Genomic DNA, 12,132 nt, shown 5'->3' with positions numbered 1-12,132 from the left:
TTGGACAAAAGTAACTAAAAAAACAATTCCCTCTGTCACTTCCTCCTCCTGTCAGGTCTGTCGGGAACAGTTTGTGGCCCTGCACGGCCAGCCAATCCTTCAAGAGCTGTCCGACTCCCTGCTAAAGAAATACTGCAGCGGGACCCCGTGAGTTTACACACCTGCTTGCAGGAACATATTTGATTGTGCACACTCATATACACACATGAAGTTCCTCTAAGTCTCAGGAGCAACACTGTGGCCAGTCATTCATTTTTATTCTTAGGAGCTTAGTATCTACATTTGAGCAAAATATAATGTAAGAGTTACTATTTTCACACTCAGTTACCACCATCTGCAGTCTGTGCCTCTTTTATTCTGAATTGTTCTTACACAACAGCAATCAGTCTCGCTGTCTGTGTTCATGCGCAGCTGTAGGATTTTTATGGACTATTATGGCATACACAAAAGCCATCATACTCTGAAAGGTGACTCTCACACGAACATGTATTATAAAACATTCCATACAAAAGGTACACACACATAAGTGGTTAAACGAGAGTCTTTCCTCCACTTGTCAGTGACATTAGATACAAAATGACTTTCCCTCTCTCTCTCTCGTCGTACATCGTACCTCCGGCTATGTTATGCTCATCATCGGATTGAGTTTTTCTCTCTTTGGAATAATTGGACACCTTCTCTACAGCCTTTGCTCCACAGCAGCCCTCGTCCTCTTTGTCTTACTCCCTCGCTCTCCCATAGACGCATAACCGTTCCCTAAAGCTGCAACAAGAAAAGTGCTCTTCGTGCAGTGCATAGTGACGCCAAGGGTAGCGCTCTCTGCACAGGAACACAACGGCACAGCCAGCACGTAGCGGTTCTACAGCTTTGGGTGGCTTTAGCATGAATCTCTCTCTTAAGCACCAGAGAGAAAGACGTGTGGGAATAAAATTCCTTCGCATGACGCAACGTGTGACTGAATTGATTTTTACGAATACAGTTGTGGCCAGAATCTGTTTAATATAATGACAATTCAACCCCCTTTCGCTAATTAGACCCTTACAATCGTATTTATTTCACTGCCATGCTAACGGGAAGGATTATTAGATGGATTGCCATTCAATTTTGTTCACACGTTCACGGTCCCCACAGGTCCATGGATTCATCCAATACTTATATATATACATATTATGACCAAATACCTGCAAAGGTAATGACTTTTACGAAGCAAATATGAGCATGCTGATCCACTAAAGCAACACAGGGACCATGGTAAACATACCTGCAACTGAAAGGCGTCACTGGACTGACTGTTTGGTTTCAAAAGCAACTCTCATGGAGCGTCCGTCAGCAGACCCTGATGAGGACCCTTCATCTGAAACGTCGTCCGAGAGTGCCGGCTCAGAAAGTGATGTTGACTTTGGAAACATTGTTTTCCTCAGAGTTACTAAACTTTTTGAATTCCCTTCTTTTGTGGCAGGACTGAGGCCAAGAAGAAGAAGCACCAGGAGTTCATGAAGCTAATGAGGCTGCTGGCCAAAGTGCCCGAGACAGGTCAGTTTGTATGCAGCTGTCTGGCTTCCAAACACCTGGCCTCGCCATGGCTGGGGTATTGTTTGAGGGGGGCCAACATACAGGATTTTTCCTAATTGGATTGAAGAGGACTTGTATGTCCTGAAGCTCCGTCTGAGTTTAGCAGACAGTCAGCACAATCCTGTATTTTCTATCTGGTGTATAATTGTTAATTGCTGTTGCCTATTGTTTGTATAGTAATCTCATTGTCTGCAGTTGGTTGTCTAGCTGTCTGTGTTGCCCACACACAGTATTCACTTTGCTCGTTTAAACAGGAAAAGCCTTATAGTTCTGCTAAAACATTTTCAGCTTCTGTCATGAGCGGGTGTGTTCATGTCTGTCTGCTACGCCGCTGCGAGCGTCTGTCTATTGTTGTCCAGAGTGGAGGTACAAAGGCAGCGTCTCTCCGTCAGTCAGGTGGAGGGAGGCTTTGCTGTTATGTAACCCATCGCTCCATCTCCATCTGTACACTTACTGTCTGCTTGGCACTGACAGCTGGGTTGCATAAATTGATTACTGTTAATTGTGTCCCTCCTCTGCATAATCAGCTTATGTGGCTGAGACCAGTCAGGTGTGGGGTTTTCAGTGTGCGTGCGTGTCTGAATGTCCACTGTGCTCAATTTTCAATATGTGACTGGATAGATCTGCACTGTGTGTAATCCAGCAGGTGATCTGATGAAACAGGTGCATCTGTCACCACAGAAGGGGAAAGAGGCTTGAGAGCACACTGAATAACTCCCAATACTGTGTTTCAAACAACTAGAATCTAACCTTCACGATACAGTAGTTGTATCAGTGCACTCATTTCTGTTTTTAAACACGGGCATTTTTACTGTGGTATCATTTGATAAACCTGCAAGCTTGTAAGACCAAAGGTAAGTCAAGAAACATCTCTTCTCCTTTTTATGTGTCTTTACTTTGGCACATAATGCACATTACGTCACGGCAACAGGCCTCCCTCATGGTAATGTTTTGGTTAGTTCGTACATTAGCGCAATCATTCATGTCAACAACATTTTCTAGAGGCTAAGTTATTGAAGTGTTACATTTTGTATGTCCTTTTGCTCAATAATTCAGGCCGAAGTTTCTGCGGTGTAGGCAGCCGACAGCGAAGCAAAGAGCACCGAGAGTGCAGGACAGGGCCTCATCCAGAGTGCAAATTAATATTCAAGTGTTGTATTAAAGTTCATAGAAATGTTACTTGTGCCCAGTAAAACTAAAAATCTCATTAAAAAAATGTAAGTTCCTGAGTTTGACCCACTTCTTCTCCCTCTCATGAAGACTCGGTCCTGTCACTGGACTGAACACCTCAGGACAAACTAGACCTCACCTAAAATCCTGCAGTTATCATTTTACTTAATTGATCATTAAACACTTTAAGGAATAAGTAAATTAAATATTAATCATTTATTCTGTATCAGTGTAAATAAACACCATGAGATGAACTATTTCATATTTAAGGGGTTCCATGAATTAAAAGCTTAAAATCTTTATTAATAATAATAATAATAATAATAATAATAATAATAATAATAATAATAATAATAAGCCAAAGTGCTTCACAGCAGAAACATAACAATTAGTACAAGATTAGACAGAATAAGAGCATTTACAGTACAATAATCACAGTGTTGATGTAAATGAGTCTGAAGTACCATTATAGAAATAGCAGAATTAAAATAGTATAAAATAGCAAAATAATAATAATAATAATAATGATGCCACTTTAAACTAATCTATGACTTGTAACTTCAGGTTTAATCAAAGCAGTAAGTTTCCCCATGTTATTCAGCATCATCTCTTTTTGTTACAGGACCTACTAGTAGGATTTCAGTTTTGTTCTCATTTAATTTGAAGAAATTATTGCTCATCCATCCATCCATTTATTGCTGACAGACAGTTGGTGATGGAGTTAACAGCTGTAGTATCATTTGGTTCAGCAGAGATGTACAGTTGTGTGTCATCTGCGTAGCTATGGAAGCACACATTGTGTTCTCTAATGATGTCTCCTAGGATAAGAATTGAGACCTTGTTTGTATCAGAGTTTAGTCTGAGGTCACTAATTATTTCAGTCAGAGCAGTTTGGGTGCTGTGGCATGCTCTGAAGCCTGATTGAAATTCCTCCAGGATGTTGTTTTCTTTAAGAAAGGAGTTTATTTGGACCGAAACTATTTTTTCTAGTATTTTGCTGATGAATGCAAGGTTAGATATTGGCCTGTAGTTGGTCAGCTAATTACTGTCTAGGTTAGGTTTCTTTAGCGAGGGTTTTATAACGGCTGTTTTGAAGGCGTCTGGGAAGATGCCCATTAGAAGAGACGTGTTTATAATATTTAGAATTAATGCTTTTCTGGCTGGTTCGTTTTAGAATACATATCTTGTATGTGGTCATTTTAAAGTTTTGTTCATAATTGAAGCCGCATTACATGTAATTTACTTTTTGTAATGACTGTCCACACACTCAAACCTGCTCTAACACCTCGCCTCTTGCCTCTCTAGGTGATTTCGATCTCCAGCGGGTGAAAGAATCTACTTATTTCTTCAGCTGAGAGACTCTTGAGGGCGAGTCAGCGGAGGGAGATGAGTGGAATTGACAGTGCGGCAGGGAGGCTGAAGGCCCCCGGGTCTTGACTGGCTTTGTCTCCCTCAGACATCAGGACATTGATCCAGCTGCACTCTGCCTGCCTCCTGGTCCACAGGCTGGCTGGAGCTGCTGGAGGCGTTAAAACACAGTGAACCCGCCTGATTAACTGACTAGTAAGCTGATGGATGGAAAGCGAGGGGGGGATACTCATCCAGGCGAAATGATGAAAGAATCAGCAGCGGATAGGAATATTAAGACTTCAATCAGTGAAAAGTACCTTTTTTATAATGGAGCTAATACCATATTCAAGTGTGTGTGTGTGTGTGTGTGTGTGTGTGTGTGTACGTGAACCAAACTGACTTCATCACTCAGCAACACGTCTACTGCTCGATGACATTTTCACCTGCAAACTGTAATTGCTAGTGATTGGTAGTGTGTGTGTGTGTGTGTGTGTTTGTGTGTGTGTTCGTGTGTGTGTGCATTGTCCTGCTGTGAAGACCTCCGCAGAGCTTGGTCTTGCCTCTGGGCTATCCCACCTAATCATCGATCCCATCACTGACTGGATGGCAGGATGCTCTCTGACACGAGATGCAAACATTAAAACCTTTTCTGAAAGTTTGAAGAACTGACGTTTGAAAAGGAAATAAAAGACTTAATGAACTGAGGGAGACATGACTCAGAGAAATGTGAAGGGATGTGTCAAAGGCTTCTTGGATAGCATTGTGTCCCATGATTCTTGCCTTCTAGGAGTGACTAAGCACCTGACAAATTCTTCTAAAATAAATGTGTTTCTAAAAATGTCTCCTTATTTATTCAGTGGTTTCGAGGAGATGGCTGGTATTCTTAGTGTGCTTAAATAGGATGAATGAGAGCCTGTTATTTAGTTATATCTGCATATTTCAAGTCTATTGTGTACCATGAGATGAAGGTCTCCTTTTTAGATGCACTACAAAGGGTTTGCAGGCTTCACTAATCAACTCAGATCTTATTTTTCTGGGCCAGTGCCGCATCTAGAAGTAAATATAGCAGTAGTGCTATCTGATCGTTGCTGGGAACGATACAGCAGTTTCAGACAAAAGGTTCAGTTGATGTTCAAAGGCAAATGTAGACTCAGCCAAACAAAGCTGGCTGAGTGACAATGTAATGAAATGGAAATAATCTTCAAGAGGGCATAAATACTGTGCTGATTGGACTGGAGGTTTTCAGATGATTTGCATAGCGACATGCACATGGAGATGCCCCTTATATTCTTTGACGTGACTTGCGACTTGTTATTTTATTATTTGGGTAAAAATGAGCAGTCACCGAATCATTTTACACTGAAATCCTGTTTGAACTGTGTTTTTCATGCACAGGGAGCTTCGTGTGAGGGTACACATTAGTATTGCCAAATTACAGATATATTTACATGTTTATGAAAATCTGAAAAAAGGTTTGTGTGTTTCTCACCTGAATAGAATTGAGATAATACAACCTGATTTCCTTTCGTGTTCACAGACATTTCAAATGAAAGCAGACCTTTAACGGCACCAGAAAATAACATAGTTTTGACAGTAGGCCTATGGGAAATTTATGGGGATTTATATGAGAAGTTACAACTCTGATATCTGTAGCCTATGCTAAATATGATGCTAACGCTTAGCAGAAGAGCCAAGCTAGCTATTTCACCCTGTTTCCAGTCTTTTAAGGAGCGGTCACACCACAAAGTGACATTCACACGTCCACGCAAAATAGGTGGAACGGGAAGCTTGGTGATGTAGTGACTAGTGGATGAACTGCTGTAGAGTGCTAGCTGTCAGAGCTAATTAGCTTAGCTCTGACGCTAACGGGACAATAGGTTCACACAGTTTATTCAAAAGATATACTATTTATTTGTACCATTAATTCCTGTTGTATCCGTTTAGGTCAGCTCTGTCAAGAGAGCTTGTTGATTTACAGTCTAAATTTGCATGTGGAAGTTCACCAAAGTTGAATTTACTAAATGTAATTAAATTAAATTAAATTTGCTTCCTTGAGTGGATTAAATCTGCTAAATATTGCTGTTTTAAATCCTGGTGTGTGCAGGCCTTTAATGCTAAGCTAAGCTAACCAGCTCCTGGCGGTAGCTTCATCTTTACCATACATGGAATCGGAGTTTCAGGCTTCCGGTGGAATCGCAATGCATGCTGGGGCTGGCAAGCCTAGAAAAGTGAGCACCAACTCTACAAGGGCCGCCATATTGGATTTCTTCTCTATGTGTTTACATTGTATTTAGCTTATTCTTCAAGCTACTCTACAATGAGTTCTGAACTCCTTTCTTATGATGAGGTTCAGATGTGGAAAGTCGAAGCTTTTAAAGTATTTTGCTGCAAGCGGAATTTAAAGGTTTCAGGAACAAAACTGGAGCTTGATGCCAGGGTGTTTGCTGCATCAGAGACGAGGCATTGAGGAGCAACCAACAGCTAACGAAAGACTTTCAATCACAGAAAAAGAAAAGACTAAGCTTTTGGTTATGCCGAGTGGCGTTTCAGTGCCTGATCCCTTGACATTGCAGGAATGGCTGGGTCAATGAAAACAACAGCATGACTTCTTGGCCGCCGATACACCTCAGCGATATAACATTATGTTTAATGTCTGACCACCCAGGGAACGATGTCGAGTTTCATAAATGAACTTTGTACGAATACAAAGAAGGCAAAGCATTTAGACTGTTTGTCTCTGGCTGGTTGAAACAAATATCTTTCAATCCTCTCGCAGATTCTGAGTATTGCTTTTTGAAAGCAAATTATACTCATTCAATGAAAGTTTCTGTGATCTGTGCAGTCAAAAAAACTGGCGATATAAGTGCTTATTGCAGTTGTGTTGCAGGGTAAGCTATTATAAATATATACCTAACTTGTATTTCTTAATTATATGTATATAGTAGGCGCTTTCCTTTTTGATGATTTGGGGTTTGACACATACCCCAGGTCTAGTTCATGATCAGGGAATTCATTTGTTGGTTTTCCTTGCATGAAATGCTCACTGCAAATCCGCGAAGATTTCTTGAGCTCCCAAGACTCCCCATTGTAATCCTGTTTCTTTACAGCTTTGGTCCATGCTAGCCTTCTATCATTGTTCTTTAGTGCTGTTGGAAATGGAAATAGTTCAAACGGGGGCATGCAGTCGCAATTTTTCATCAAACGAGTGCAATCGTGAAGCTCACAATGAGATTCTGCCCATTTCTTTAGCTTTCTCCCACTGTTTGAACATCCTTACACCACACAATTTCAGTGTCCAAATCCCATAACTAGAAGAGCGATGATTACACACTAAAAACTAGCCAAATACAATGTAAACACGTAGAGAAGGAATCCAATATGGTGGCCCTTGTAGAGTTGGTGTTCACCTTTCTACGTCTGCCACACCAGCATGCTTTGCGATTCCACCGGAAGCCCGAAACTCCGATTCCATGTATAGATCTGAGATATCGATCTTCTCATGTAACACTGAGCATGAAGGTAAATAAGTATATTTCCTTATGGATTTTGTGTCACAAATGTGCATTCAGCTATTATCATATTATGTGCAGGTCCACAGGAAGTTTACATCACACTAAACAGTGCATTTCAATTCTTGTTTAACCATACTTTTCTAAACTCAGGCTGATGAAGCGACTCAGAATGTCCTTTACACTGAAACTGCCACCATCTAGTTGCGTCAATCTAAGCCAAGGTCTCTTTCTAGGAAGCATCGCAGCGTGTCTCCTCTCCCCTTGTCTCTCTGAGGTCAGTTATCAAGGACAGAGCTCACTCCTGCAAAGTGCTCTCAGGATCTCACATACTTAACACATACTGTATAACATTTCACAGCTTTGCCTCTGACACACGGCTGAGAAAAAAAAAATCAACCTTAACCAACTAACTTCAACAATCTCATCGTCTAAGCCAGGGGTCGGGAACCTTTTTGGCTGGGAGAGCCATAAAAGACAAATATTTTTAAATGTATTTCCTTGAGAACCATATATTTAATAAAATTTAGTTTTAAGTATATCACGTCTCCGAGTACTAAACGCGCTATCAGTGTTTCCCCCAATTTAAGACAATTTAAGTCTTTTCCATGGAGATACATTCTGTACATGGCGGTGCGATGGCTGAGTCGAGGGAAAGTGCTGAATAGATTTTTCGAGTTGCGTGAGAATATCTGGCAGTTTTTGGAAGCAAAGGGAAACACACCACAGATCTCTGGGACGATGTGAGCTGGAGTTTGTGCGACATAACGAAGCATCTCACTGTTAAACCTCCAGCTTCAGGGCTGTGTGATCACAGGACATGTATAATGCAGTGACAGCTGTCTAAGCCGAGCTGCCTGTGGGAGACTCTGATACAGCAAGAAAACTTTGACAAACACTGACAAACCATCTCCACCGCTGTGTTCCCGACTGTGCATGAACTGCTCAGCAATCCGTTTGCAGTTGACGTGGAAACAGCACATGTGAACATCCAAATGGAGCTGATTGACCTCCAGTGTTATGACACACTCAAGGCAAAGTATGACTCTGTGGGCGCTGCAGTTTCCAAGCTTCACCTCCGAAACGATGCCTTAATGTTGGCCCTCTCTGTGATTGAGTTTGACACCCCTGGTCTACTGCTTGCTTTGCGCAGTTTCTCCTCAGCTGTTTCGCAAAGGGCAGGGCTCCGCGCACACACACACACACACACAACACACGCACACGCACACACACGCGCACACACAGTTACAGTCAGAGACAGAGTGGAGGAAAGGAGAGGGGAGAACTAAAACAAAATCTTAAAATGACACAGTATAATAATTTTTTACTTGTCTGTGAGCCATATCGCGTCATCGAAAGAGCCATATGTTCCTGACCCCTGGTCTAAGCCATCAACCTGTCTTTTAGACCTGATTCCAACTAAACTGTTTAAAGAAGTTTTACCCTTAATTAACACTTCGTTATTAAATATGATCAACCTGTCTCTATTATCTGGCTACGTACCACAATCCTTTAAAGTAGCTGTAATAAAACCTCTTCTTAAAAAGCCTAGTCTTGATCCAGAGGTTTTAGCCAACTATAGGCCGATATCTAACCTTACCCTTTCTCGCTAAGATCCTTGAGAAAGCAGTCGCAAAACAGTTGTGTGATTTTTTACATAATAATAGTTTATTTGAGGTTTTTCAATCTGGATTTAGAGTTCATCATAGCACAGAGACGGCACTGGTGAAAGTTACCAATGACCTTCTATTGGCATCAGACAAAGGACTTGTCTCTGTTCTTGTCTTGTTAGACCTCAGTGCTGCTTTCGACACTGTTGATCATGACAGTCTACTACAGAGACTGGAACATTGTGTTGGCATAAAAGGAACCGCACTAAGCTGGTTCAAGCCCTATTTATCTGAGCGATCTCAATTTATATGTGTTAACGATAAATCCTCCACAGGGTTCTGTACTTGGACCGATTCTATTCACCTTATATATGCTTCCTTTGGGCAATATCATAAGGAACCACTCTATATACTTTCATTGTTATGCAGATGATACCCAATTATATCTATCAATTAAACCAGAGGGAACCAATCAATTGGCTAAACTTCAAGCATGCCTTAAGGACATACAAACGTGGATGTCTAGCAACGTTTTGATGTTAAACACAGACAACACTGAAGTTATTATACTTGGCCCTAAACGCCTCCTAAACGCATTTTCAAATGACATAGAAGCTCTGGACGGCATTCATTTGGCCTCCAGCACCACTGTAAGGAATCTTGGCGTCATCTTTGATCAAGATCTGTCGTTTAACTCCCACATAAAGCAAATCTCAAGGACTGCCTTCTTTCATCTACGTAATATTGCAAAGATAACACACATCCTGTCTCAAAATGATGCAGAAAAACTAGTCCATGCATTTGTTACTTCAAGGCTGGATTACTGCAACTCATTGTTATCAGGTTGTCCCAAAAAGTCGCTTAAGTCTCTTCAGTTGATCCAAAATGCAGCGGCACGTGTATTGACAAGAACAAGGAAACGGGATCATATTACTCCTGTATTAGCTGCACTGCACTGGCTCCTGGTAAAATACAGAATATAATTAAAAATCCTTCTCCTGACTTACAAAGCAATTAATGGTCAGGCTCCAGCATATCTTAAAGATCTCATAGTACCTTATAAACCAACTAGAGCATTGTGCTCCCAGACTGCAGGGTTACTTTCCTAGAGTCTCTAAGAGTACAATGGGAGCCAGAGCCTTCAACTATCAAGCTCCTCTCCAGTGGAACCAGCTTCCAGTTTGTGTTCGGGAGGCAGATACCCTCTCCACATTTAAGAGCAGGCTCAATACTTTCCTTTTTGATAAAGCTTATAGTTAGGGCTGGCTCAGGTTTGCCTTGGATCAGCGCCTAGTTATGCTGCTATAGGCTTAGACTGCCGGGAGACACCTCCCTGCTCTCTTCCTTCTCTTCCTCTCTCCTCCCCTCCCTATCTTCTTCTCCCTCTCTATCTGTATGCATTTATGTAAATGTATGTTACTAACTCATCATCCGGGGCATCATCCCCGGAGTTTCTGTGTCTTTCATGTGGCAGGTTGCCACTGATAAAGTTTACGTCAGGATCAGGAATCGTGGCTGCGCCTGCTGCCCTGGTTCTGCCGGACCACGGGAAGCCTTTTTGACATTTTCCTGGATTCATCCAAACTTTCTCTTTTTTCAACACAACATCATTTCTGTCAAATGTTGTATTTGTACTATGTTGTTTATCCTGTACACACGACATCTATTGCACGTCTGTCCGTCCTGGGAGAGGGATCCCTCCTCAGTTGCTCTCCCTGAGGTTCCTTTAATTATGGAGTTTCTTTTTGGAAGATTTTCCTTGTGCGATGCGAGGGTCTAAGGACAGAGGGTGTCGTAACCTGTACAGTCTGTAAAGCACACTGAGACAAATGTATAATTTGTGATATTGGGCTATATAAATACATTTGATTTGATTTAATTACTTTTTATGAACTACTGTACAATGACTTTTTTTATGACAGTATATCTGATGGCCCACCTGCTGTCCACACATCTGATCTAAATGCCAGTGTCCCTCCTGCACACACTTTAGTTTTCTATAGTTTACATTTAAGAGTTCATTTTCTCTTCAGTGGGTTTTGTTGATTTATAGTTTAGATTTGTTTTGTTTTTTTGGTGCTTTTTGTTTTGGTTGATTACTGAAATATTTATATTGATGGACTAATTGTCCTGTTATATTTTATTTGTAGTTTAGTTTGTTTGGCGTTACACTTTTGTTTCTAAAATGGTTTGATCACCCATTATATATGTTCCACATGTTGTTAATATGTTGATTCTTTTTTGTGTTCAATAAATCCATATTTTTTGAAAACCTACTTGAGACTATACTATGATATAGTACTATGATACTTTTATGATATTTTAATGGCATACTATACTATGACATTTTATTAGACATTACTATATTATGAGATTTCTAAGACATTTTTATGACAAACTATACTTTAATTTTCTTTATGACTTTTTTTAATCAAATAATATACTAACTTTCTTTTCACAAATTATACTTTTTGTATTTGTATTATTTTATATATATTTTTGCCTTACTTTTTATATGACATACTATACTATGAATGTTTATCACATAATGTATACTTTTCTTTTTATTTCATCTTCTTTTAAATGTTTTAATACATACTTTACCTTTTTAAATTATTTTTAGGGAACATAAACATACATACATTTGAGATGACGTGTGTGTTTTGAACATAAACTATCGTTGACGTTGGCTGAGGGAGTAAACAGGATATTGAAGGTGCTCTCACAGCAAAAGCTCGATGTGCCTGTCTCAGTTACTCTGTGGTTATTCCAATGATGCCTGTTAGATCGGAGACCTGCACCGGTCCAGCCGGCAGTAGCATAATGGAGCACAGCTTGTAGCAGGAAATAGTCAGATAGCTTCCATTACGGGTCCTCTCCAGAGATGTCCTGTTAATGATGTTTCTGTATTAGGGAAATAT

General features: G+C 40.6%; 1 protein-coding gene across 2 annotated transcripts in view; it reads left to right on the top strand.

Moving 5' to 3' along the window:
• polrmt (polymerase (RNA) mitochondrial (DNA directed)) overlaps positions 1–12,132 on the top strand; it is a 50,673-nt gene that overhangs the window by 36,832 nt on the left and 1,709 nt on the right. Inside the window, exons 19-21 of one of the 2 annotated variants that reach the window (XR_003832189.1) lie at positions 56–147; positions 1,460–1,533; positions 4,048–4,473. Coding sequence is in view for 1 of the 2 variants with exons in the window: in XM_029430395.1 (XP_029286255.1) it covers positions 56–147; positions 1,460–1,533; positions 4,048–4,097 (216 nt within the window). In the remaining variant the exon portion in view is untranslated. Of the gene's footprint in view, positions 1–55; positions 148–1,459; positions 1,534–4,047; positions 4,593–12,132 lie in introns of those variants that run through there. The other variant, XM_029430395.1, reaches the window with a different exon arrangement.

Source organism: Cottoperca gobio, chromosome 4, assembly GCF_900634415.1.
Source record: "Cottoperca gobio chromosome 4, fCotGob3.1, whole genome shotgun sequence".
Lineage (NCBI taxonomy): Eukaryota > Metazoa > Chordata > Actinopteri > Perciformes > Bovichtidae > Cottoperca > Cottoperca gobio.
The sequence above is the reverse complement of the archived record's forward strand: the minus strand, read 5'-3'. Positions and strand labels throughout refer to the sequence as shown.